Source organism: Pongo abelii, chromosome 19, assembly GCF_028885655.2.
Source record: "Pongo abelii isolate AG06213 chromosome 19, NHGRI_mPonAbe1-v2.0_pri, whole genome shotgun sequence".
NCBI lineage: Eukaryota > Metazoa > Chordata > Mammalia > Primates > Hominidae > Pongo > Pongo abelii.
The window spans coordinates 44,637,769-44,665,468 of record NC_072004.2 but is presented as its reverse complement, the minus strand read 5'-3'; the positions used below and the strand labels follow the sequence as shown (position 1 = coordinate 44,665,468).

Here is a 27,700-nt window from a genome sequence, read left to right as displayed (position 1 = left end):
TAATTTCAACAGTAAACATTTATTTTAAAACATGAAGGTGGTTATCCTTCCATGAGTATAAAGTACAAAGGCAGGCTCAGGATGTCATCAGAATTCAGAACACTGGTCGCGGGGCTGGGGGTGCTGGGAGGGGCTGGGCATGGTTGGTTTTGTGATCTGGGGGCTGGTGTGTTCCATGTGTGAATGTCTTTCGAGCTGCACACATTCAGAAGGGACACACAACTAGCAGCTCTGTCTGAAATCATAATGGGGGAACCAAGAGTCCCCCACATCCAGGTCTGTCGGGAGCTGGGGCATTGAGTTCCACTGCAGGAATCTCCAGGAATGCCGAGGTCCTCCCTGAGCCAGGGCCAGGCTGGGCACACCCTGAGTGCCCACAGGGTAGATGTCTTCACGGACAGCCCCACCAGGACAGGATGTGGAAGGACCAGGTGCCCGTAGCAGGAAAGCTGACCAAATGCCCCGCTGGAACCAGGCTAGTGGGCTGGGAGGGGCCTGCCTGTTCCCCTCGCAAAGGGTCTTCCTGCCACGTGAAGCTGGCACAGGCCTGGGTGTTGAGGACCCTTGCTTGGGTTTGGCTGAAAGGAAAACAGAGGTGGTCAGCGTCTCCAGTGAGTCCATGCAGGGCTTTCCGGGCTGGGCCCCACCTGCCTGCGTCCCTGGAGTCCTTGGGGTCTGTGTGTGGCCCCCGTGGTCTAACACTGAGGACACGCCTGTAGTCTGCTGATCACAGAGGGAGGGGTGTGTGCCGCCGGGCATGGGGAAGCTGTCAGGGCATGGCGGGTGGCTCCTGGGACTGCCTCCCAGGGTTCAGCCTGGCTGGGGCTTCCTGCCACACACCCTCGTCCCAGGGCTGTTGGGTCTGGAATTCGGCCCCCAGTCAGAACTCAGGTGGAAGGGGCCTTGGCTGTCACCCAGTCCCCTTGCCACCTTACATGGGGACCTGTCTCCACAGTGGGTGACCAGGCCCAGATGTGGGTCACCCTTTGCCCTCCTGGGCTGCCCAGTCCATGCCAGGACTGACTGTTCCCACATCTGGCTGAACTCTTGGCTCTGGCTCTGGGCCCGGGGTCCCGCCTGTGCCCTCTCCCTGAATGCTGTGGGGGTCAGGGACACCGATTCCCTTGTCTCGCTGGCTCAAGGCTTGTTGTCCTGGCAACCTTGGAGGAGCGTGCACGAGTGAGGGGCCACTGCTGCTCTCTGAGGCTGTGGGTGCTTGCAGGGAGGGGCGGGGTCTCCCACAAATGGGTCTGGCTCCTCCAGTGCCCTTGAGGGCCCTGTGAGGGGGAGAGCGAGACACTGTGGAAAGTGGGAGGGGGCTTGTTGGAGGGTCTTGCCCACATCCCCCTCCTGTGTGCACAGCATGTTCCGTACACACGCACTGAGCGCCTGCCCTGAGGACCGGTGGACCCCCTGTACTTTCTTAGAGTCCAGGAGGAAGAGGAGGAAGAAAAGCTGAAGAGGATGGCCCAGGTAGTAGGGTTGGGGGTCCCGGGCACTCCCCCACTATTGACTGCCCCAGAGGGTGACTCAGGAGGGGACATGGCACTGGAGCCCACCTGGGGGTGGCAGGTCCTCATGCTTCCTAGTTAGCTTCTTCATAGAGGCCCGAAGATGTTTCAAAAAAACTTCATCATCATTAAGGGCCCAGGTACGGAAGAACTGGTCCCAAAAACGTGTCCACAGGCCAGACCTGGACGTCTTCATGTGGGGCTCTAGGGACAGGGTGGGCATCAGGCCAGGAGAGTTCCCCGGCAGGGGTCAGAGCCCATACCCCGTGGCCGCTTCAGTCTCCCACTGGGCAGTGCCGGATCCTTTTGTGGCCACCCCAGGAGTCCAGATGTGCATAGGAGGCTGTGGCTGGGGGGTGTCCTGGGCAGGGAAGTGCTCACCACACTCCCAACCTTCATCTGGGTCATGTGTGGGATGGGCTCGGTGTCCCTGTGCCCTGCCCAGCCCACCTGGCCAGACCTCTCTCTGGTCCAGAACAGAAGATCATGAGGACTGTGTGAGGAAGCTGCTCTCAGGCCAGTCGGGGTCTGACCCCAGTGCTCCCCAGGCCCCACTGGGCACACGCGGACTTACTCCTCTGAACCTTAAAGGCAATGCTTGTTATCGCCATCAACACCTGTTTTCCTTCCAGCAAATACACGTCCCACAGGCGCAGAATGAGCCTGAGAGAGATCTGTAGGGACAGTAGGCATGGGAGGACCTGGCCCTTCCAGGCTGGGGCTGGTGGCTCGAGCTGCGCCCACTGGGGTTTCAGTCCCCAGAGTCAGTGACCTTCACCATGATGGTCACCTGACCCCTCCAGGATGCTGGGTCAGACAAGGTCTTGCTCATGGGGGGCACTCATTTGAGTGGGGATGTGGCTTCTAGAGAGAGGGGCTTGCTCAGGGCTTGAGGCTTCCCTGAGCCCTCCCAAGTCGGGTCTTGGCCCAGTCTGCCCATGAGGCTGGGCCTGAGCCCCGCCCTCTGCCGTGGGATGACTCCTCTTGGGCAGAGGGTCTTGCTTATGTGTCCTGTGGGGACCCTCCTGTGGGCTGGGGTTGAGCCTGACCCCTGGGCTGGGGAAGCAGGGCACTGCAGGGCAAGGAGGGTCCCTGAGCCAGGGTCTCCCTCTACCCTCTCACCCCGTCATTCAACATCTGGAGAAGCCCGCCAAACGAGGAACCCTGCGCCCATAGACCTTCCTTGTCCTGATGGGAGGAACAGAGGTGCTCAGGGGCCCCTGGGCTGCCCTAAAAACATCCCTCTTCCAGGGCCCTCTTCCAGGGTCTTCCTGAAGACCTTTCCCCTAGTACAGAACACGGGGTGGTGTCCAGGGCTCCCCACAACACTGTCCCCTTCCCACAGTCCCGGTGGATACACTGCCCTTTGCCCTGCTCTGCAGGAGCTGGACCCCCATCCCTGTGCCTGTCTCCTCCAGGGCAGGAAAGGAAACCAAGTCCCAGTCCGTGGAGAACCCAACGTCCCAGGTCAGGCCCTGGCTGGGACTCAGCCTGTCACCAACCCCACGACGGGCTTCAGACCCCGCTGCTCCTCCAGCCCCCCAGGATGCAGGGCCTCTGGGGAAGAGCTGAGGGGACCATAAACTCACCAGATGACCCATGATCTTGGGTTGTGACGTGGATACCATATGCTCCTGATGGTCTTGGAGCCCCTGGACTGTCCCGCCATTTGGGCTATGGAATCCTGAGAAGCCCCCAGCCCATCATGAAATCAGAGCCTTCTCCCAAGGTGTGGAGCCATCAGCTGGAAGAGCTGGGCAGCCGCAGAGCCCCCCAAACCCCGAGGCCTCCCACCCTCCCATCTGGTAACCCCACCATGTGGCCTTGGCCCTAGGGAGGAGGGGTGGGAACATCCCCTGGAGCCTGGCTGGATGGGGCGGCCAGAACAGGGTGGGTGCTCGGCTTCGTGGTCGTCTCCTGGAAGTGGGGTCGGGCCAGGGGACACGGGATGGGGAGATGCTGCCATCTGGGCTTGGTACCCTTTTGTGGGTACCAAGGGCAGCTGGAGCCTGGGCAACTGGAGGGCAGGAGGACTCTCAGGGAGGGGAGAGCCAGCTGCACAGAATCAGAGCCGGAGGGCGTGGCTCCAGGACACAGAGGGCAGCCACGGGGAGGATGAGATGCCTTCTGCTGATGGGGATGAAAGGTGTCTGACTTGGGCTCTGGGGGTCAGTTCCGGGTTCCTTTGGGACCGTCAGCAGAGACATCCTAAAGGCTCCCAACAAGCTGGCGACACAAGGAAGGTGCCTTGGCTGAAAGCCGAGATCACCTGGCCAGGGTGGCCGTCCCCAGGTCTGGCTGCATGAAGCCCCAGGGGCAGCTGTTCACTTACCCGGCAGGAAGTGCCTCTCACTGGCCAGCAGCTGCACCAGTGCCCAGAATGCATCCTCCTCAGGCAGATAAAGGAGGAACAAGGTGGCGATGTGGCTGAGGTCCCTGCAGTAGCCCACCTCCTGCAAGAGCCAGAGTCACCATGGAAGTATGTCACTTGGGGGGGCTGAAGTCGCCTGGGAGGACTCATGTCATCGGAGAGGGCAGAGGTGACTGGGGAGGCTTCCTCTGAAAAAGAGGCTTCCTCAGGATGCAAATTCATTTCATGACAAGAGCCATGTCTATCGGGCACTTCAGCACCTTGTCCAAAATGTCTGCTGATAGCACTGTCCTGTGTGTGACGCTGCCAAGCTCCTGGGCTTTGGGGCAGCCCCAGGAGGAGGGTGTCATTTCTTGTTCCGGTAAGTGGTGGTCAGGCCCAGGTGACACCAGGAGTCCAGGCCCTGACTCCTTTGTGTCTCAGCTTGACCCCTTGAGACCACCCCCTTGCTGGAGGTTTATGCCAGCGGTGAGCTGGAGTCCTACCTCCTATATCCTGGTGGGTCACAAATATTAACTTTAAAAGAAGCAACGACACCCCCACCAGACACCCACTCCTGTGAATATGGAAATACGGCCCAGGAACCTCACTGCCAGGAATACTCACCGGGTTATACTCCGAATATGCCAGGAGGATATAGAATAGTTCCCGCTGCCTAGGAAACAGAGAAAGGGGGCTATGGTTTGGTTTGTGCAGATGCTGTTAGTTTCACTTTGTCTATAAATCCTAACAGCAAATCCCATTTCAGGTTCAGATGATTCACCAGATAAGTAGTGAGCTCTTCAGGGCCTTTGACTGTTGAGGAAATGTTTCAGTAAAATCCACATCTGTGAAACGCAAATAGCCCAGTTGTAGTGACCTGCCTGATCCTTTTCACTCTGAATGATCTTTTTTTTTCCGGTTTGCACACATGCCAGTTCAGTCTTTGGGTGTACGGTTCCTCCATGGTTCTAAACCAATGTGCAGAGTCTCCCGGCCACCGCTCCAGCCCCTCCTGCAGCGACCCCTTCATCCTCTAAGTCTCCAGGGTTTCCCCTATGCACCCAGCCTCTCCCTGAACCGTCAGCCCCTGGCCGCCCAGACTGCTTCTCAGTCCCTATGGTTTGGCCTTTTCCACAATGGCCTAGGAATGGGAATCCTACTGTGGTAGCTTATTGGGTCTGGCTTCTTTCCCTTAGCAAAATGCACCTAGGATCCACCCACGTTCGTGCAGGCATCACTGGCTCACTCCATTTTCTCACTGAGTGTTCCATTTGAAGGGAGGACCAGCCTTGCTCTCCCCATTCCCACGTTGAAGGCCGTCCCCGAAGGCTCCATGTGTGAGTGACGAGGAATCAAGCAGTGAACTTGGCATGCAGGTTTCACGTGGATGTCAGTTTCCAAATCAGTGGGTTTCATATCTGTGACACTTTGGGGACGTGTGGTTCAAGTCCATTGAGCTTTGTGAGCCACTGCCCAACTGGCTGCCAAAGTGGCTGTGCCGTGTCACGTTCCCAGCAGATCTGGATGACAGTTTCCAGGTCCCTGAATCCCCCCAGCTTTTGGTGCTGTCAGTGTTGCCTGGGGAGGCTTACGGGCCCTCTATCCTGCCACCCTCCCGTGGGTCCTACCATGGGTCCCCATGGGTCAGGGAGAGCACCTTTCACCATTGTGCATGATTTTCTTTGCTGCCTTCCGTCTCCTCAGGATCCTCCTGGGTTCTGGCCCTACATGTTCCAGTCTGCCAGGGCTTGGAACCTGGGAGGTGCCTTGGTCCATGGTGCCGCCTGCTCCCTGGGCCAGGAGAGCTCTTGGAAGCTCTGTCATCCCTCCTGAGTGACCCTGGCTTCTGCTCCGGGGAAGTCCCCATCCCTCTCGTTCACCCCACCTCCGCTGGGACCCTGTGGCTCCCGTAGGCTTACTTGGTTCCATATCGATCCCTGAAGAACATGTGGTTCCTTAGTGTCTGGCTCACGGCCAGGTCGATCTGGTGGATGTGCTCAGATGACCTCTTGCCCTTCTCCTTCATGACCTGTAGGGCAGGGCCAAGAGGAGGAAACAGCCTCAGAACAGATGGAAGACTCCCAGTCAGCCCACAGTCGGCACTTCTAGAAGGAAGGAAAGAAGGAAGGTTTCTTTCTGCAGAAAGCTGCTTTTTGGCTTGTTTCGGAAGCCGGGGAGGGTCACCAGAGCTGAGCTCACCTGTGGTGCCTATGTCACCGTCCGTGCTCAGGATGTGCATCTGACCACCCCACCCACCGTCCAAAGCGGGGCTTGACGTTCTCTCCAGCTGGAGAACTGGGCCCTGACCCAGCCTGGCCTGTTTGTTGTGCTCTGGCTGAGCATACCCGGTATTGTCTGGGGTTTTTCGCCTTGATTTCCTGAATGTTCAGGAGGACTGACCACACCTCGGCCTGGATGTTCATGGGAATGCCCTTATACACTCGCTTCATCAGCTGTGGGCAGAAAACGATCTGGTGTCACAGGCCCCGCGACAACCCCAGCAAGAACCAGAGCCTGAGGATTCTGGAAATCTTTGGTTTTGGCCCCATGATTCCTCAGTAGAGGTGATGTCAAGCTGGGACAGAGTCTCCCTTCCCAGGACTGAAAGAGGGGATGGGCACTCAAAGTCTGAACTCTGATCTGGACCTTTTCCTTCCTTCGGGTCACCAGGAGGCTTCCCTAGCCCTGAGCTCCGGGTGGCCCCAGCCCTAGATATAGATTCCCTCCCAGCAAGGTGACGCTTGCACGAACAGGCAGCAAAGCTGGCGACCAGGCCTGCGGTCCTCTGGGTGAGGACAGTGTGCCACGTGCCCTCTGAGAGGCTGACGGTGCCAGGCCACAGCCATGGGTGCCTGTCCCCTGTCTCTGCAGAGAGTGATTCTGGGGGCCTCTCCCTCTACACATTACTTTTTTGCTGTTCTGATATGTGTCCCATTCTCCCAGCATTTCCATCCACTTGCTCTTTCATCTCATCTCCTGCCGCATTTGCTGTCAAATGAGGAATGTTGGAGTTAGCGGAGCTGCCAGGCTTCCTGGAGCCGCCCGTGGATGCTGGGTCTTGGGCTCTGGAGCCCCGGTGGGACCCAGCTGGAAGGAGTCAGGGAAGGGCAGACCCTAAGGGCTGAGGGCCTTTGAGCAAATAAGCACAGTGGGCTTGCCTTGGGACCCTGGGAAGTGCCATCCTCAGGCCACAGACACACCAGTTGTAGGTCAGGTCCCAGCCTCTAGGTGGGGTCCTAACACAAGTGGGCAGCCACCCCCATACCATGACTGTGGTTCTCACTTTGGAATTTCATCAAACTGCCAGTGATAAAACAACCTGGGGTCAGGTCCAGCAGGAACAGCTGCCCCTCCCAGTGACAGCGTGTTGCCCTCACCTGCCACCGCCCAGGCCCACTGCCTCCTCTGCTCATCAACGACCCGCTGAGTCCCCCCGTCCCTGGGCCAGTCCCTCATGCATCAGGCTCTTACCTCCGCCTCCCGGGAGCTGACAGGGGGCAGCCTCGTCTCACTGTAAGGCAACCCAGGCAGAGCTGAGGACCTGCACAGGGCCTGGAGCCGTCCGGGTCAGGGAGTCGACCCCCAAAAAGGACTGGCTCTGTCCCATCCAGCTCAGGGCTCAGCCCAGGAGAAGGCACAGCAAAGGGAGGACAAAGGCCTTCCTGTGGGGCTGACTCCCAGGAGGGGTCAGGACCTGGGAGAAGAGGGAGTGCAGGGCCAGCCTGGCCAAGGTTACTGGGGCTCCTGGTGTCGGGGGTGGTCAGGCTGCACAATGGGGCTGCCCGTCCTGGACTCGAGGTGGTGCTTTCTGCTGGAGCTGAGAAAGGTCAGCCCTGAGATGGGATGGGGGCTGCCCAGGGTGGGTGACCGGGCCCTGACAGGAGTCCCTCAGGGAGTGACCACATGATGTGGACCTGCCAGGGTCTAGGGAGCCTGCCCTGAGACCTGCCCAGTGCACCCAGGGTGCGCCCGGGGCCCATCCCACCCGACATTCCCAAGGCCCTTGCAGGGTATGACCTCCTAGCGTACACCTGCCTCTCCCTGCACCTGAGCCACACACCTTGCGTTTCAGAAGTGGCACGGCTCATAAGCTTCCTCCCACCCTACCTCCCCTGAGATCCTCCATCTCTCCATCCTATGATCCCTGAGGGATGGGCTCCAGGCTGGGCTCCTCTTTTTTTTTTTGAGACAGAGTCTCCCTCTGTCACCCAGGCTGCAGTGCAGTGGCGTGATCTCCGCTCACTGCAAGCTCCGCCTCCAGGGTTCACGCCATTCCCCTGCCTCATCCTCCTGAGTAGCTGGGATTACAGGCATGCGCCACCACACCCAGCTAATTTTTTGTATTTTGAATAAAGACAAGGTTTCACCATGTTAGCCAGGATGGTCTCAATCTCCTGACCTTGTGATCTGCCTGCCTCGGACTCCCAAAGTGCTGGGATTACAGGCGTGAGCGACCACACCCAGCCCTAGGCTCCTCTTAACCTGGCCCCAGATCCCTTCCCAGCACCAGACCCAGGGTCATTAGCCGCAAGCTCTGCTGCCTCCCTGGCCTCTCTGTGAGATGCCCAGAACCGGGCCCTGCCCATCTTCTCCTCCATTCCCCTAAGACCACAGCCCCTACTGTCCCCATGCCTTTTCCCCTTTCCCATGGGGACAGTGAGGGCTGTAGCTCTAGGGAAATGGGGGAGAACAGGGGCAGGTGGGTCCTCAGAGACCTGCCGGACAACATCCCTGAGGCTGGGCCAGGTGTCTCCTCACCCTGTGGCCACAACCCTTGGATCTCACTGGGGTTGTCTCCAAGTGAACAGGGCCAGACCCTCAGGCTGACCCCCTCCTCTTGTGCTCACTTGCCGACAGAACTGCTGAGAGCCTAGGGGCCTGACCTAGCCCCCTCTGTATTCCCACCCGCTCCCTAGATGGGCCCTGCACCACTGGCCTAACAACAACCTCGGGCTGGACCTGCAGGGGAGCCACGGAGGAGTTCTGATCCTGGAAAGGAGGTTGGCTCGACCTGGGGAGACATGTCCTGCGTCAGGAACGCCTTTCTAAAAGCAAACCCATCCCTGAGCTGAGACAGGTGCTTTAGGGGCTGAGAGGAGCACAGAGGACTCACTGCAGAATCCCAAAGCGATCAATGTTGCCGTAGATTCCAACAGGCACAGGCCCCATGTCCTCTGGCAGCCCAGCTCGGTGTCCCTGTAACCCAGAGGGAGCCTTGGTGAGGGGTCCAAGGTAAAGGCTGAAAGGGCCTGGGGGTAGTGGCCACCCTGCACTGTGCTCCTAGGGAGCCCAGGACCATTTGACCAGGGTGCACTGGAAGAGGCCTCCCTCCAAGGAGCAGATGGATCTGTACCTTCTCATACTTCATAGTGATGTCCTCTCACTCCTCCAAAGTATCTGTGTCCTCTACCATGTCCATCCTGTGAGACAAAAACATCTACAGGTTACACTGTACCTGAGAGCTTCAGAGAACACCTGAACTGCTCCTGCCCGGCTCCCAGATGCTGCCTGGCTGCGTAACCCCCATTCCACCACTACCCTCAGGTGAAAAGGGGCCAGACACAGTGGCCCACACCTGCATGGGTCTCTGGGGTCTCCAACAGGGGTGTGCATCTTCCCAAGGACTTGAGGACAGTGGGACCTGGACAGAGAGTCCCGTTGTCCCCAAATGCCATGAAATGGGCACATATTTGGCCTGGCAGTTTCAATGGTGTCCACCTGCCAAGGGTGAAGGGCCCATGATGGGCTATTCCAGGGATATGGAGGCAGACTGGGGACAGGGACCAGAGGTCTCTGTACGATTGGCCTCCTGGGATGCTCAGGACCACAGAGATGCTCAGTTTCCTATGGGGAACAAGGTCTCTCCTGAGTGCTCGGTTCTACTCTGCTCATCACTTGGGCTACCACGGCCCTTCAGTCTCACCAGTGAAGCCACTTTAGGAACAACGGGTTTAAGGAATGAAAATAAGCTACTGTCTCCAAAGCAGCCTCTGTGCTCGTGGAAACCACGTCTCTCGGGGAGGGACTGTGGACTCCACCATTCTGAGCTATCCATAAAGGAGGGGAGGCCCATTTTCCTGGGTCACTGAGGAAGAACAGTGGGTCTTTGGTCCTGGGGAACACCTAGATGGATCGTCCCTCCTGGGAACACTTGGGGCAAAAGGAGGGCAAGGCCTGGATAGGACCAGACAAAGAAATACCTGGGGACAACCCCAGTTCCTGGACCCCTTTGAACAGGATGGAAGATAGCCTCCCTCCAGCCAGCTCTCCAGGGCTCCTTCATTTTCCACAGCTGCCCAAAGGCAGAAGGCTCCCCATGCCACTCCCAGACAAGAGACCATGTGTGTTCAGTGGGTCCCACAGGGACCATCAGGACCCAGCTTAGGCCACAGACGTGTTCTTAGGACCCTCCCCTCCACCCCACCCACAGTGGATCCATCCCAGTGGCTCTGCCAGGGCCAGGCTCTGCCCCATTGGGATCGGAAACCCTCGACAGATTTGGGATCTAGGGCAGGGAGACCACAGGGTTCAGGCCTCAAGTCCAGCCCAGCACAGGGCAGGGCTGAGAGCAAAACCCAGGGTCATGTCAGGATTCCCGGGTCTATTACCGCCTCTCCGACCCCAGACGTCTCAGTTGTCAAATGGGTTCATTTGGGAACAGCACCTACCCTGTGGAGGCACCATGAGGATGAAAGAGACAATTGTCTACACGGGCAGCGTAGAACGGGCGCCTGGTGAGTGCTCAGGGATGACCCTCTTCAGCAGGTGCCCAGAGGCCAACACCGCCCACTCGGTAGCCACTGTTCCCAAGTCAGCCTGGAGGGAAGAGAGCAGGTCACACTCACCTGATTCTGATGAATCAGCTGGCCTGGGTTATGCCTCTCAGGGAGAAAACCTTTGAGTCCACTGAGCCACTCACAGATACCACTGCCTGTGTGTAGCTGCTGTAGAACACAGAGGCAGGCCAGGGAGCAGCAGGTGCTAAGCACCAGTGATAGTCTGAGGTCATGGCACGCATCACAATGGGGCCTTGCCCGGGTCAGCAGGGCCCAGAGTCAGTATCCATTGCCTGAGGCGTCAACATGCCTGCCTGCAGTGTATACACTCCGGGGTGAGGAAAGGAGCCCAGCCTCTCCAGCAGCCACACAGGCCTGCAGTAGGATGGGGGTGGAGCTGGCCATGTGGATCACTTGGGCCTCATGAAGGGAAAAGAAAGACCAGGGGGCAGAGGAGGAGCATGGGGGCAGCTGGTGGCCTAAGGAGAAGGCACTTCAGGGAAGGGGTCTGTATTAGTTTGTTTTCACACTGCTATAAAGAAATACCTGAGACTGGGTAATTTATAAAGGAAAGAGGTTTAACTGACTCGCAGTTCAGGAAACTTACAATCATGGCGGAAGGTGAAGGGGAAGCAGGCACCTTCTTCACAAGGCGGCAGGAGGGAGTAAGTGGAGAACAAGGAAGTGCCACACTTTAAAACCATCAGCCTTCCTGAGAATTCACTCACTATCAGGGGAGCAGCATGGGAGGAAACTGTCCCCAAATCCAATCCCCTCCCACCAGGTTCCCCCCTTGACACAGGAGGATTACAATTCCAGATGAGATTTGAGTGGGGACACAGAGCCAAACCTGTGAGGGTCTCAGTCTGTCTTGCAGCTCCCCTGGGTCTGAGGCTGAGTGCAAATCTGCTGGCCCTGCTCTACAGCATGCGGGGTCTCTGCCAGTGAACCCCCATCTGCTGCTTGCTGGGGGTGGTGGCTACTTCCCCAAAAGGAGGGTGGATCTGCTCTCCTGTGCGCCCCCCTACCCCCGAGGGACTTGTGGAGCCCTGGCCACATCCTCCCAGGGTAAGGGCATGAAACTGGGCTCCTTGCCCTTCTTACTGCTTGGGTGACAAGCCTGGGGTCATCCCTAGGCCCCGTCACTGCCCCTGCTTCTAAATGGAGAGCATTTTGCCAGACCTTCCTGGGAGAGGCTGGGGGCTCATCCCTGTTGTCTGTTCCATCTTGGTAAAGCCAGGTTAAGACACCTGGGTAAGCAGACAGCAAAGTGGCGCCCACGAAGGGTGGGTGGAGGGCGCTGGCCTTTGGGCTTGCCTGGACCGTGGTGGGAGGGGAAGGTTACCAGGAAGCAGCGCTGTCAGGGCGAAAGTCAGGAGGAGGTGGTTATACGGGTGAGGCAGGGGTGTGGCTGGCTTGCGGTGGGCCATAAATGAGAGCCAAGGTTTGTCTGCATGCAGAGGAGGCAGCTGACTCATCCCTAGGGGCTGCGGAGGAGGTCGGGTCACTCTTGATCCCAGTTCCCAGTGAAAACTGTAGGTCGCCATCACCTAATCACACATGCAATAAAGTCTTCTGCCTGCTGCTTACAGCCCCCGAGAACCCCTTCTCTGAGAGAATAAAACCTTTGACCACTGCTCTTCCTTAGTGGATTTTGTTTGTGTCTTCTGATGAATTGTGATGTCCCATCTATCATTTTCCTAGGCTCAAGGATCCACCAAAAGTTGACGCCTCTTTTGGGGAGGCTCTGCGGTGCCTTCTTCTCACCAGGCTCCCCGGGAAGCTTGTGAACTTGGCTTGCACCCTAAGCAGCCAGGTACACACAGGGGCTCTGCTTCTCGCTTTCACTAAGAAAGAGAGCCAAGAAAGAGACTGAAGCATGGTCTGCAGAGAAGACACTGGTGCAAACACCAGGAGAACGAGGGGCCTGAGTCGTCTTCATTCCCCTTAAAAACATGCATTCCCTCCCAGGCCACCTTAGTCAGGGCATGAAGCACAGTGAGTGTGTGTGTCTGTGTGAGTGTGTGTGCGTGCAGGTATATGCACGTGTATATATGTGCATGTGTGCGTTTGTGTGCGTGCATGTGCATGTGCGTATGCATGTGTACATGTCTGTATGCATGTGTGCATGTGTGTGTGGTGCAGGGCTATGAGGTGGACAGGATGTAGGAGGGCAGCTCCAGCTCCAAGCTGCACGTTTCTCTGTTAGAATGGTTTAGATTCCCTGGACCACAGCAAGAGAGTGTTTTCATGTGCATCCATTTTTCTTAGCATTGAAACCCATATTTTTAGCAGCATGTAAACCTTAATTTGCTTAACTATTCTTAGAAGCATTTATACCGGTGGTCCCCAACCTTTTTGGTCCCAGAGACCAGTTTCACAGAAGACTTATCCACGGACCCAGGAGAAGGGGAAAGGATGATGCGGAGATGATTCAAGCCCATTACATTTATTGTGTGCTTTATTTCTATTATTATTTCACTGTAATATATAATGAAATAATTATACCACTCACCATAATGTAGAATAAGTAGGAACACTGAGCTTGTTTTCCTGCAACTAGATGGTCCCATCTGGGGGTGATGGGAGACAGTGACAGATCATCAGGCATTAGATTTCATAAGGAGCACACAACCTAGATCCCTGGCATGTGCAGTTCACAGTAGGGTTCATGCTCCTATGAGAATCTAATGGCACCACTCATCTGACAGGAGGCAGAGCTCATGTAGTAATGTGAGGGATGGGGAGCGGCTGTTTCTACAGATGAAGCTTTGCTCACTGGCTGGCTGCTCACCTCCTGCTGTGCAGCCTGGTTCCCAACAGGAGGGAACCCCTGATTTATCCAGTAAGATAAATCCATTATGTAAGTTGACATTATTCACTCTGCACCACCCAAAATTATCTTGCATACCTACACCCACCCAAGGGTCCCATAGCACACTTTGGGAGCTGTAGACAGTAAGCCTGGAGCTCCATTGTGAATTCCATCTCTTCACCCTGTGGGCTAACAGGCTATGTTAGTTTCCTAGGGCTGTTTTACAGTACCACAGACTGGGCACCTTCAACAACAGAATCTTACTGTCTCGCAGTACTGGAGGCCATGAGTCCAAGATCAAAGTGTCAGCAGGGTGGGTTTCTTCTGAGGCTGTGCAGGAAGGTTCTGTTCCAGGCCTGTCTCCTGGCATGTTGGTGGCCCCCAGTCTCTAAAAAAAAAAAAAAAAAAAAAAAAGAATATGGAAAGGAAAGGTCATTCTGATGAAGTCTCAGATGGAAATCAAGAAGAGGTAAATGGAAACTGGAGGAAAGGTGAGTGACGCTTACCATAAAGTGGCAAAGCACTAGTGTTTGGTGGAAGGTAGAACTTGTGAGTGATGAAACTGAAATTTGGCAGAAGAAATATCTAAGCAAAGTATTGAAGGAGCGGCTTGATTGTCTTAAAGGTTTATAGGAAAATGAAAGAAAAGAGAAATGATTTAGAGACAGAACTTATAATCAAAAGGGAAGCAGAACTTAAAGATCTGGGAAACTTTTAGCCTTCTCAGCCTGCCCATCTTGAACAGATAAGAAAGTGTGTTTGGGAGAGAACACAAGGGTGTGGGTCAGGAGGCCTGCATGGATCAGGGCAGTGCTCCTCACCAGGACGATGGAAGAGCGACCCTGAGGCATTGTGTAGATCGCTCAGGCTGCACTCTCATCACAGGCCCATGGTGCCAGGGCACTGACGGCAGTATGGCTTCCAAGGAAGGTCCTGGGGCGCCCTGAGGACCTTGGGGCTTGCTGCTCAGCACTCCCTGAAGTCACTGGTTCCCACATTGTGCTGTGGTGCTCCTTGGCTGCTCCAAGTGTTGCTCAATGGACCCTGGTGGAGTGGGGGACATGATATCACCCCTCCAGAGGACACAGGCAGAAAACTCTTTGGAGTATCCACGTGGTGCTCATTCTGCAGGTGTGCAGAGTGCAATAGCTGTGGGACATGGCTGCCTCCACCTGCATTTCAGAGTATGTCCCAGAGAGCCTTGGGGTCAGGCAGAGAAGTGCCACAGGGGCAGGGACACCGCAGAACATCCCCACTAGGGCAATGCCCAGCAGAGCCGTGGGGAGGAGGCTGTCCCCAAGATTCCAGGGTGGTAGAGCCAGCAGTGTGCAAGTCCACCCTGGGAGAGCCTCAGGCATCAAATTCCAACATGTGAGAGCTGCTGCCTGGGCTGCACCCAGCAAAGCCATGGGGGAAGGGCCACCTGAAGCCTTGGGCCGCCCAACCACATCCTAGTATATCTGGAACATGGGCCATGGAGTCAAAGAAGGTTCTCAAGTTTTAAGATTTAATGTTCTTTTCTCTGTTGGGTTTTGGACTCACTTGGGGCAACAACAACAACCAAAAACACCAAGCTGAAAGCAAAAAACACAAAATAAACACCTTAACCCTATCCCTCCATTTAATGTAATTCAGGACTCCAACCAAGAAGAATTTCTCAATTTCTCAGCAAAGCTACAGGGCTAGTATTCAAACCCACCTGTAAGCAATGCTATTTCTTTTCCTTAAGTAATTATTTTCCCAGAACTCTTTGAAAAACAACTAAAATATTTTTGACCAACAATTAAACATATAAAAAAGACCATCTAGGCCTTTGCAGCATGCACCTCCAAACTCTTCCAGCCTCTACTCATTATCCACTTCCCCATTTTTGCATATTTTTTAGAGCAGCATTCCACTTCCTGGTATCAAAAATCAATATGAGTTTGCTAGGGCTACGGTAACAATATACCACAGATGGAGGTCTTAAATAACAGAAATATTTTTTCTCACAGTTCTGGGTCCCAGAAGTCCAAGACTAAGGTATCAGCAGAATTGGTTTCTTCTAAGGCCTGGCTCCTTGGCTTATAAGTGGCCACCCTCTTGTCTGTGTCTCCATGTGGTCTTTGGTCTGTGTCTGTGTCCTCATCTCCTCTCCTTATAAGGACACCAGACAGACTGGATGAGGGCTCACCCATATGACCTCGTTTCCCCTTAATTACACCTTTAAAAGCCCTATCTCCAAACACAATCCCATTCTGAGGCACTTGGGGTTAGGACTTCAACATATCAACTTGGGGGTGGGGGACACAATTCAGCCCCTAACACCCGACTTCTGTGCCTCCAAAACTGCTGAGGCAGAAGAAATGATGGGGTGACTCACCACGGTCCCTTCAAAGCTTCTGCCCAGAAATGGCACCTGTGACTTCTGCTCCACTTCACTGCTCACAGCAGGTAACATGGTTCACTTCAAAGGGACAGGGAGGTGCTATCCTACCATGGATTTAAATATAAGACCTCAAACTATAAAAATCCTAGAAGAAAACCTAGGAAATATCCTTCTCTACATCAGCCTTGCCAAAGAATTTTTGGCTAAGTCTCCAAAAGCAATTGCAACAAAAATAAAGTGACAAGTGGGACCTAAGTAAATTATGTTGTAAATCAATAAATGTGATTGACTTATTGAATCAGCAAATGTATATTTATTGATTATAAATTTTATACACTTTATATCTATAATAAAGTTTCTGCACACCGAAAGAAACCATCAACAGAGTAAACAGACAGCCTACACCATGGGAGAAAATCTTCACAAGCTAGGCACCCAACAAAGGCCTAACATCCAAATCTATAAAAAACTTGAACAAATCAGCAAGCAATAAAAACCCCAAACAACCCCACTACGAAATGGGCAAAAGACATGAAAAGACACTTCTCTAAAGAAGACATACAAGTGGACAACAAGGATATGAAAAAATGCTCATCATCACTAATCATTAGACAAATGCAAATCAAACCACATGAGATACCATTTCACACTAGACAGAATGGCTACTATTAAAAAGCCAAAAAACAACAGGCACTGGTGAAACTATGGAGCAAAGGCAATGCTTACACACTGCTGGTGGGAATGTAAATTAGTTCAGCCACTGTGGAAAGCAGTTTGGAGTTTTCTCAAAGAACTTAAAACAGAGCTAACATTTCACCCAGAAATACTATTACTGGGTATATAACCAAAGGAATACAGATCATTATACCAAAAAGATGCATGCACTCATATGTTCATCGCCAAACTATTCACTATAAGGAAGACATGGAACCAACCTAGGTGTCTATCAATGATTGAGTAGATAAGAAAAATGTGGTACATATACTATGGAATACTACACCACCACAGAAAAGAATGAAGTCATGTCCTTTGCAGCAACATGGATGCAGCTGGAGGCCATAATCCTAAGTGAATTAAGACAAGAACATAATACTAAATACCACATGTTCTCAAGTGGGAGAGTGGGAGCTAAACACTGAGCACATGTGGTCAAAAACATGGGAAAATTGGACAGTGCAGACTACTGGAAGGGGGAGGGTACAGGATGAAAAACTATCTACTGGGTACTAGGCTCACTACCTGGATCCAATATACCCATGTGACAATCCTACACCCGTACCCCCCTATATCTAAAATAAAAGCCGGAATTTAAAACAATATTGCTAAAAACACTAAAAATTGTTTCAGCGAGTTGTAATCTTTTTGTTGGTAGAGAGTCTTGCCTCAATGTTTATGGCTGTTGACAGGTCAGAATGATGACTGCTGAAGGTGGGTGTGTGCTGTGGCAATTTCTTAAAACAACAATGAAGTCTGCTGCATCCATTGACTCTTCCTTTGAAGAAAGATTTCCCTGCAGCATGTGAAGCTATTTGACAGCATTTTTCCTACAGTAGAACATCTTTCAAAAGTGGAGTCAATCCTCCCAAACCCTGCCACTGCTTTATCAACTAAGTTCATGTAATATTCTAAATCTATGGTTATCATTTGGACAGTGTTCACAGCGTCTTCACCACAACTAGTTTCTATCTCAAGAAACCACTTTCTTTGCTCATCTGTAAGAAGCAACTCCTCATCAGTTCCAGTTTTCTCATGAGATTGCAGCAGTACAGTCACATCTTCAGGCTCCACCTCTAATTCTAGTTCTCTTGCTATTTCCATCACATATGCAGTTGCTTCTTCCACTGATGTCTTGAATCCCTCGTCATCCATGAGAGCTGGAATCAACTTCTTCCAAACTACTGTTAATGTTGATATTCTGACCTCTTCCTACCAATCCTGAACGATATGAATGCCATCTAGAATGTTGTCTTCTTTCCAGAAGATTTCAATTTACTTTGCTCAGATCCATCAGAGAAATCACTATCTATGGCAGTATCAGCCTCCTTGTGTACCTTTATCAGACTTCTTGTGTAACCAGGTGGATTATCAATGAGCAGGAATATTTTGAAAGGTATATCTACATTTTCCAAGCAGTGGGTCCCAACAGTGAGTTTAAACTATTCTGCAAACCATGCTGTTAACAGAAGTGCTGTCATCCAGGCTTTGTTGTTGCACTCAAACAGCACAGGCAGAGTAGATTCAGCTTCATTCCTAAGGGCCCTGGTAGTTTTGGAATGGTAAGTGAGCACTGGATTCCAACTGTAGTCACCAGCTGCGTGCACTCCTGAAACGAGGGTCAGCTTGTTCTTTGAAGCTCTGAAGCCAGGCCTTGACTTCTCCTATCCAGCTGTGGGAATCCTAGATGGCAGCTTCTCCCAGTAGAAGGCTGTTTGGTTTACATAAAAATCTCTTGCTTAGTGTAGTGCCACCTTCATCAGTGATCCTAGCTAGATCATCTGGATAAGTTGCAGCAGCTTCTGCAGCAGCACTTGCTGCTTCACCTTGCACTTTTATGTTATGGAGACAGCTTCTTTCCTTAAACCCCATGAACCAACCTCTGCTAGCTTTAGACTTTTCTTCTGAAGCTTCCTCACCTCTCTCCGTCTTCATAGAATTGAATAGAGGTAGGGTCTTGCTCTGGATTAGGCTTTGTCTTAAGGAAATGTTGTGGATTGGTTAATCTTCTATCTAGGACACTCAAACGTCCACTCAAACGTCCTCCATTATTAGCAATAAGGTTGTTTCACTTTCTTGTCATTTATGGGTTCACTAGGGTAGCATTTGTAATTTCCTTCAAGAGCTTTTCCTTTACATTCACAACTTAGCTACCTGGTACAAGGGGCCCAACTTTTGGCCTATCTCGGCTATAGACATGCCTTCCTCACTATCCTTAGTCATTTCTAGCTTTTGATTTAAAGTGAGGTACGTGCAACTCTTCCTTTCACTTGAACACTGAGTGGCCACTGCAAGGTTATTAAGTGACCAGATTTCAATATTGCTGTGTCTCAGGGAAGAGAGAGGGCCAAGGAAAATAGGAGAGATGGGGGAATGGCTGGTTGGAGGAGCAATCAGACATACAACATTTATCAATGAAGTTTGCCATCTTAGATGGGCACAGTTCATGGAGCTCCAAAGCAGTGACAACTGTAACATCAAAGGTCATCAACCACAGATCACCATAACAGATAGAACTACAACGAAAATGTCTGAAACATTGTAAGAATATCCAAAATGTGACTCAGAGGCACGGAGCACATGCTGTTGGAAAAATGGCGTTGATGAACTTGCTCGAGGCAGGGTTGCCACACTATCAATTTGCAAATTGTGTTTTTAATATCTGGAAAGCACAAGAGATCACAGCACAATAAAACAAGGCATGCCAGGAATTGTTAAACTGCATTGTTAGGGACCAATGACAAGAAAAAATGGTCTTATGTGTTCAGCACAGATGCAACCATTATTTTAAAAAATATTTTCCATCCATGATAGGTTGAATCCAGGGATGTGGAGGCCCAACTGTACATGATTTCAGCAAATGCATTTGAGTCTCTAGTGACAGAATTCTGCATTTTGTTCTTCACTATTATTTTAATGAACTCATTTTAGCAGAGTTCCTGATATTGCCTCTCTACAAGTCTACAACCCTTCATAGGCCAATCTTACCCAGGAACCCAGATGCAATACAGGCAAACAAACAAACAAACAAAAAACAAATGGAATCACAATGCATAAAAGGACCCACTTGGATATATCTCAAAAATGCAAACTTGGCTGAAGTTGACATTTTTGTAATGCAAAAATTTTGTATTAAAATTTCTATACATACAATGTGATTCCAATCAAAATCACATCATGTGTTATTTCTGAAACTTAACAAAAGAATTGTAATATTTATATGTTTAAGAAAAGCCAAAGCACCTGGAAAGAACAAATTGGATAAGTATGTCTCATCAAATAGTAGGCTGTGTTAGGTATAAAGCCATAGTACTTACATCATTGTGATGCAGGGAAGGAAAAACTGATGAATGGAGCCGAATGGACAGTTCCAATAGTAACATTTGTATACAGGAATTTGATTAACATCAGCATTGCAGATTAGTGGGAAAGAATGAGTTCTTCCATAAACTGTGCTGGCATAACTGATTATCCAGATAGAAAGAAATGAAATTGTACCTCTATAACATGCCATATAGATAATCACTCCTAAACATTACATGATGAATGGAGTAGGTAAATTTCCAGGGCCAAGGGAAAGCTACAGGAGTATATGGGTGATTTCTCTAAGGAATGTGATTGCAATGTGCAGATCATTCTCTTAGGGTCCCTGAAGGTAAGGACAGTGCCTCAGGCTAATGAGATACTCAGGTAGAAAAATCAGAGAAGAAAAGAAAAATACAGCAACTGAGATCCAAGAAAAGACAAGACTCAGGAGGAAAATGTTCATAGTAATGATGGCCCAAGGTCTTTGAGGACCAGAATATTTGAGCTCAGATAGTGATATGTTCTCTATGTAGCTGGGCTTCAGATAGTCATAGGGAAGGTCTAGTTTCTCATTTCGGGCCACAATTTCCCTTTCCAGGTTGTCCAGATCTGTTTGAAATTGTCTCAGCACAGCTTTGGGCTCAGGGCCTGAGACATATTCTTTCTGATGCTCAAGGGGGTACCTGGGGCAGAAAAGAGGATGAATGAGCTCCTAGTTCCAAGACACAGGGACCCGGAATCCATCCCCGTACCCTGATATCTCCTCTGTAGTCTCAGAGGTCCCCTCTCACCACGTCCACCTGCCACCAGCTCGGAAGCCACATGATGCTCATTTGAACATAGGACTGCCAGACATCAGGGAGTGACCTCCTCACTGTAGGCCTTGTTGCATCTTCTTTGGTGGTGGGTGAGGGCATCCTCACTGAGCATGGGCCATTAGGGATCCAGGCATACCAGTCAAGCTAGAAGAGGAACCTGAATTCACCCTGAACCTTGATGTGTGGACACTAGCCCCCAGCTGTCTCCTTCAAGAACCCCGAGTCCAGACACCTGCCCTGACAGATGCAGGCTTTCGTTTATCCACACCTGGCCCTGGTTGATGGCTGCATGGTGGGGAGTGCGTGTGAAGATTCACATGGCGAGTAAACGGCAGAGCTGAGCCCGAGACTGGAAGGAGACAGGGAAATCTAGGAGAAGAATGAGCCAAGTTTACAATCTGCAGCCCCAGAGGGGATATAAAAATAAATCTTCATGTCCTGGGACACCCAAGCCTTAGAATTAATGAGTGTTTATTCATTTATTCAAAAAGTATACAACTGCTACGTACCAGGCACTCTCTAGGCATTGGGAATATGTGGGTATACAAAAGTAACAGAAATCCCCGCCCTCTCAGAATTTAGATTCTAATAGAGAAGAAAGAGCATATATAGAATCATTAAAAATTAAAATTATGCATAGTATGTTAGGGATAAGAATAGAAATAAAGCAGCAAAAGGAGATATGAACAGTCAGAGACGATGGCTGGTAATTTCGTTAAGGGAGCAAGCCTCAATAACAATCATCTGCAAAGCAGGGAGTGCTGTGGTCGGAGCACAGGCTGTGGCATCAGCTCTGGGTACAGTCCTGGCCCTGCTGCTGCCCAGCTGCATCCCCTTGGACCTGTTGCTCACTCTGTCTGAGCCTCAACATTTGCCTCTGAAAGTGGGGATAATATTAATTACCTTATACATCAGATGATGATATAAAGCCCCTCAGTACCTTATAGCTATGATTATTATGGTAGATTTTGAAGGATGAGGAAATCTGAGAGGCTGTGTGGTGGTCAAATGTTCCCTGTTAAAAAACAGTTTAAAATAAGGGAATAATAGGAGACAAAAGGAAAATGGGCAAAACGATTTTAAAGGGGTCTGCTCAAAAGAAGATGTCCATGTGGCTACTCAGCCTAGGAAAAGGTGCTCAGATCCACTGGTCATTGAGAGAATGTGAGTTCAACTCACAACATGATAATGCAGCATATTCACCACAACAGCTAAAATGAAAAAGACAGAAAATGCCAAGTATGGCTGGGCACGGTGGCTTACACCTTTAATCCTAGCACTTTGGGAGGCCAAGATGGGTGGATCACTTGAGGCCAGGAGTTTGAAACCAGCCTGGCCAACATAGTGAAACCCCGTCTCTACTAAAAATACAAAACAATTAGCCGGGTGTGGTGGCAGGCACCTATAATCCCAGCTACTCAGGAGGCTGAGGCAGGAGAATTGCTTGAACCTGGAAGGTGGAGGTTGCAGTAAGCTGAGATCATGCCACTGCACTCCAGCCTGGGTGACAGGGTGAGTCTCCATCTCAAAAAAGAAAAGAAAAGAAAACACCAAGTATTTGAGAGGATGTGAAGCAACTGTAACTCATACTCTTCTGGAAAAAGTGGAAATTGCTGGAACTACTTCAGGAAACTTGTCAGTAACTACTAAAAGTGTATATGCACATAACCTATGATCTACCAATTCCACTTCTAAGCATATACCCAACAGAAATGCACATACAACCATGTTCATAGCTGCACTGACGTTGTTAGCCTCCAACTGGAAACAACCTAAATATCCATCAAAAGCAGAAAAAAATAATAAATTGTGCCATATTTATAAATGGGATACTTTACAAAATGAAAATGAAGAACTATCTGCAACAATGTGGGTAAATCTTAAATATATTGCTTAGAGAATGAAACCAAGCACAGGTGAGTGAGTGTTTTTATTTGCATTTATGTCAAGTTAAAAAGTAACCTACACTGTTAGAAATCAGGACAGTGGTTACCTTTGGATCAAAAGACTAGGAGAAAATACAAGGAGCTTCTGGGAAAGCTGGTAGTACTGTGTTGATTGATATGAGTGCTAATCATATAGGTTTGTAACCTTAGGAAAAACATATCAAGTTGTACACTTAGGATTTATACAACTTTTCTGTAAGTTTGTTTTATTTCAGTGAAATCTGTCTCTGACACCCAAAGTAGTTAAGAATACAGAAGCATGCCCTCCTATTCCCAGGAGGTTTTAGGCAGTGGTTTTAGGTATCTGGATTATAATGTAGAGAAATAGAGAGGTCCTAGACTCATGTCAAAGACAGTAAGGAAACTGGAAATCAACCATTCCATTCCACTCAATTTACATGTGAGATGGGCATCAGAGAATTTAATGACGTCCATCACGTGGCAGGGCCTGGGCTCTCCTATTCCACATGCGTATTGGGGAGGTAGTTTTTGTAGAGTGGGGCATACGATAACAATCATCTTACGCCAACTGTACTACCCACACTTCAACAATGTCACGTTCATTATTTATTTGGTCTCAAAATTCTGAATGTGTGTGTGTGGTGGGGGCATGTAATACATCCATTTTAGAGATAAGGAAACCAGAACTCAGAGATTAAATAGCTTGCTCAAGGTCACTTAGCCAAAAAGAGGACCATCCTAGTCCTTAAAAGAAAAATTTTAAATCTCAGTAGGTGACACTCATTCCTAGTTGAAAATGAACAATGTAGAGAAAGATGAGTACTGTAGAACCTGCAAGAACCAAGCCCCTTCAAGTGATAAGTGAGAAATATTAGCCACTTTGATCTTTACTATTCAAAACACTGATCCTTGCCATTATAGACTGGAAGGTCTACCTTATTAATCATATGTATACTGTAGTGGCTTATACTGGTTTGTATTTTCTAGATGATAGACACAAAGGAAAGAAATCTGAGTAAAATGTAATAAAACTGGGTAGCTGTTGTTCATTTAAAGGATCATCACCTAAGTGCTACCATTTGAAGTCCCATGCAATTTTGTGATTCATGTGTCAGGACTGTGCCATTACTGTTACATAGATTTCATTGGAATTGCTGGTTTCCCGGATAATTTCCAAGTGTCTTTGATATCATTTACTTCCTTCTTCTACTCCCATCAATGGAAGCTGAGAGACGTACATACGTATTTGTTTTCAAATTTCCTCAAATAAGTCTGACATGCATGTTCTGTTAAATGCTCCTTTTAAATGACAGTATTTGTTTGGTAAAATATTATGGTAAAATAAAAATAAAAATACAATAATTGTTCCATGGTTAAATAAATTTGAATTGAACATAGCAGGGATGAAAAAACCACTTGGCTGGTGCTGGGATAACTGGCTAGCCATATGCAGAAGATTGAAACTGGATCTCTTCCTTACACCATACACAAAAATTTACTCAAGACGGATTAAAGACTTAAACGTAAAACCCCGAACTATAACAACCCTGGAAGACAACCGGGGCAATACCATTCTGGACATAGGAATGGGCAAAGATTTCATGATGAAGACACCAAAACAATTGCAACAAAAGCAAAAATTGACAAACAGGATCTAATTAAACTAAAGAGCCTCTGCACAGCAAAAGAAACTATTAATAGAGTGAAGAGACAACCTACAGAATGGGAGAAAATTTTTGCAAACTATGCGTCTGACAAAGATCTAATGTCTAGCATCTACAAGGAACTTAAATTTATAAGCAAAAAGCAACCCCATTAAAAAGTGGGCAAAGGACATGAACAGATACTTTTCAAAATAAGACAATACATGCAGCCAACAATCATATGAAAAAAAGCTCAACATCAATGATCATTAGAGAAATGCAAATCGAAACTACAATGAGATACCATCTCACACCAGTCAGAATGGCTATTATTAAAAAGTCAAAAAATAACAGACGGTGGCAAGGTTGTGGAGAAAAAAAGAAAGCTTATACACTGTTGGTGGGAGTGTAAATCAGTTCAACCACTGTGGAAGACAGTGTAGCAATTCCTCAAAGACCTAACAAAAGAAATACCATTTGACCCAGCAACCCCATTGCTGGGTATATACCCAAAGGAATATAAATCATTCCGTCATAAAGACACAGGCATGCCTATGTTCACTTCAGCTCTGCACACAATAGCAAAGACATGGACTCACCCTAAATGCCTATCAACGGTAGACTGAATAAAGAAAATGTGGTACAGATACACCATGGACTACTATGCAGCCATAAAAAAGAACAAGATCATGTCCTTTGCTGGAACATGAACGGAGCTGGAGGCCACTATCCTTAGCAAACTAACACGGGAACAAAAAACCAAATACTTAAAGTGGGAGCTAAATGACAAGAACACGTGGACACAGAGGGGAACAACAGACACTGGGGCCTATGGGAAAGTGGAGGATGCGGGGAGGGAGAGGATCAGTAAAAATAACTAATGGGTACTAGGCTTAATACCTGGGTGACAAAATCATCTATACAACAAACCCCTGTGACAAAAGTTTACCTATATAACAAACCTGCACAGGTACCCCTGAACTTAAAATAAAACTTAAATTTAAAGAAAATTAGCACATTGCCTTTTCCTCAGGTGATGAGAGAATGGTGAGGTGAAAAAGAATATTGAATCTGGCGCAACAGAAATGGGGAAGGAGAGGTTAAAGCTTATGTGTAAATATGTATTGCACAATCTCTAGTGTGGCTATTTCATGGGGAGAAGAGAGCCAAGGAGAAAAATAACGGTCTTTTGGGGCATGGGTTGCCTAAAAGAAAGAACCTAGAAAACTCGAGAAAGTGGCTGGGTGCGGTGGCACACACCTGTAATCCCAGCACATTGGGAGGCCAAGGTGGGTGGATCACGAGGTCAGGAGTTCGAGACCAGCCTGGCCAAGGTTAAGGCTGAGGCAGAAGAATCGTTGAACCCAGGAGGTGGAGGTTGCAGTGAGCCAAGATCGCACCACTGCACTCTAGCCTGGGCAACAGAGCAAGACTCCATCTCAAAAATAAATAAAAATAATAAAATAAAAAAAAATCTGGAGAAAGTTTGGTTCTTGAAGGGCCCAAAGGGTGGGGTGGGATGGGTAAGGTGGTGTAGCCCCAGGTCCTCCAGGGCAAGACTCCCCTTTAAGGCAGGGGGTTAATTTATTGATATGGGCATCCCCAGGGCCTGGCCAGTGGGTGTTTGCGTTTTCCCACACAGGCAAAGGGTGGGACTCAAGGTGTTGCTCTGAAGGATGAAGGGAGAAGAGCTGAAGGATGACCTGAAACAATCCTGGCTGGCCCGTGTGTGCGAGAGAGAGGAAAATGAACCTGGGAAGGGCCCAAGAAAGGCTATGTCTTCTCCATAAATAAAAATGCAGTGGCGGGGACAAAAGGTAGCAGCTAGATCCTAGGGAAGGGGCTGACCCAAAGAAACTGACCCAAGCATCAGGGCATTGAGTTCAGGTTGGAGCCAAAGCATATACAGTATTGAGATGGCATCTAGAGCTGGCCTTGCACTGCCGTGGGGGTGCAGCAGGTCTGGGCCCTTCGTGTGTGTTGGACAGTAGCAGGCAGGAAGGGAAGGGAGTGAAAAAGCAGACAAACGTGAAGTGAGAACATGAGCCCCAGCAGGGACCGGCAGACCCCCTCACAGCTGTGGCTCTGGCCTGGTTGGGCCCACGGATATGGCAGCTCAGGGGCATCTGTGACTGGGGTGGGGTGGGGGTAGGGTTGATGGCCAGGGTCTCCGAGGAGGACAGTCCTCAGGTCTCTAGAAGTGTCCTGAGTCTGGGGAGGTGGGAATGGGATGCAGATGCTTTCCTGTGTGGAGGAAGGGAGGTGTGAGGAGAGGCTGGGGTCCTGTCCCCAGAAGGGCAGCACTGGGAAGGGTCCCTGGCAGAGTCTCCCAGGAGCTCCTATCTCTGGGACGGATCTTACCTCGGTCCTGGGCCTGGCACAGCCCCACCTCCATGATCTCTTGATCCCAGGCCTGCAGCTCAGGGTCTACCCTCACCGTGTCATCCCTTTGGTAGAAGAGGTGGACGATCTCCACGCACCTGCCCAGCGGAGAAGGCGCTGAGCCTCGGAGAGGAGGCCCGGCCTCTGACCTCTCCTCCTCTTTCTGTGACATCTGCCCAATGCTTTCAGTGTATCTGGACAGACCTCATGAGACATGCCTTCAGGACACCCCTGACCCTCTAAACACATTAGCGTCTAATAGAAGGAGATGTGGGTCCTTAGTTCCAGGAATTCCCACAGTTGCGGCCATGCTTCCTCACAAAATCCTGTTTTTTCCCAGACCTCTGTCTCCCCCGACAGCTCCCCTCACCTCCTCTCTCTGCCCCATCCCAGTCTCCTCATTTTCAGAGCCACCCACTGTGTCCTCGCTCTTCCTCGTCTCTCCCCACGATTGAGTTCTCTGCTCCTCCTGTCTGGACCTTCTCATTTTCACTTTGCTTTTGCCCCATGCTGGCCTCAGACCAGAGCCCCCCTCCTCCCCACCATGCCCCACTTCTCAGCTCCGCCTCACCCGCTGGGCAATAATCTCCCAGGACCTAAAGCATCATGGGCATGGACAGCACGTGGGAGTCCCAGCAGGCCACGGGCAGCCAGGTCATCAGGACAACAGAGGGAGCAGCAGGTCAGCTGAGCCGCTGTCCGATGGAGCAACTGCACATGGCCCCCTCCACCTGCGCTCACTGCCTGGGACAAGAGAGATGACAGGTCTTGAGGGATGGAAGCACAGCTGGAGAATGAGGACATACTATAAAGGGGGTTCAGAGATGGGGTTTTCATATTTAAAGTCATGGCTACAAAAGGGATAGGGCTCAGGGGCTTAAGCTTCAGGACGTTCACACAGGTTGGTCTGGGAAATCTTGAAGCTGGCAGGACAGAGATTGTTGGATGATTAGGTGGCCTCATGCCCCATTCCCTTCTTACCTTAGCAAATATTCCACCATCTGAGATGTGTTGGGATCAGGTCCAGGTGTTGAGTTCCATGATGCAGTAGATATGGGGGATCAGGAGCTGGCGAGGAGGAGATTGGAGGGGTGGTGGGTGGAGACC

General features: G+C 50.4%; 1 protein-coding gene across 9 annotated transcripts; it reads right to left on the bottom strand.

Moving 5' to 3' along the window:
* LOC100458858 (TBC1 domain family member 3G) lies at window positions 1-27,664 on the bottom strand. 9 transcript variants are annotated; one of them, XM_024235116.3, is made up of 17 exons: window positions 27,575-27,664; window positions 27,165-27,337; window positions 26,573-26,691; window positions 14,277-14,499; window positions 10,784-13,843; window positions 10,533-10,680; window positions 9,218-9,284; window positions 8,978-9,060; window positions 7,336-7,375; window positions 6,210-6,317; window positions 5,784-5,893; window positions 4,489-4,537; window positions 3,844-3,964; window positions 3,101-3,195; window positions 2,086-2,185; window positions 1,560-1,715; window positions 1-578 (listed from the first exon to the last, which is right to left on the bottom strand). In XM_024235116.3, the coding sequence occupies exons 7-17, from the start codon at window positions 9,230-9,232 to the stop codon at window positions 223-225; spliced, it is 1,233 nt and encodes a 410-aa protein (XP_024090884.2). In that variant the 5' UTR covers window positions 9,233-9,284; window positions 10,533-10,680; window positions 10,784-13,843; window positions 14,277-14,499; window positions 26,573-26,691; window positions 27,165-27,337; window positions 27,575-27,664; the 3' UTR covers window positions 1-222. The 9 variants fall into 9 exon arrangements, 8 of the variants coding, with proteins under 8 accessions (XP_024090884.2, XP_054391602.1, XP_054391607.1 ...); XM_054535627.2 differs by having other exon boundaries at window positions 11,248-13,843; XM_054535632.2 differs by lacking the exon at window positions 10,533-10,680 and having other exon boundaries at window positions 10,710-13,843.
* Window positions 27,665-27,700: the final 36 nt, after the last annotated feature.

Coding starts and splice junctions, on each gene's coding strand:
- LOC100458858 (XM_054535632.2), bottom strand. Junction 4,538..5,783: donor AGGGATCGATATGGAACCAA/GTAAGCCTACGG, acceptor TCTGTTTCCTAG/GCAGCGGGAACTATTCTATA. Junction 2,186..3,100: donor CCAAGATCATGGGTCATCTG/GTGAGTTTATGG, acceptor CTGTCCCTACAG/ATCTCTCTCAGGCTCATTCT.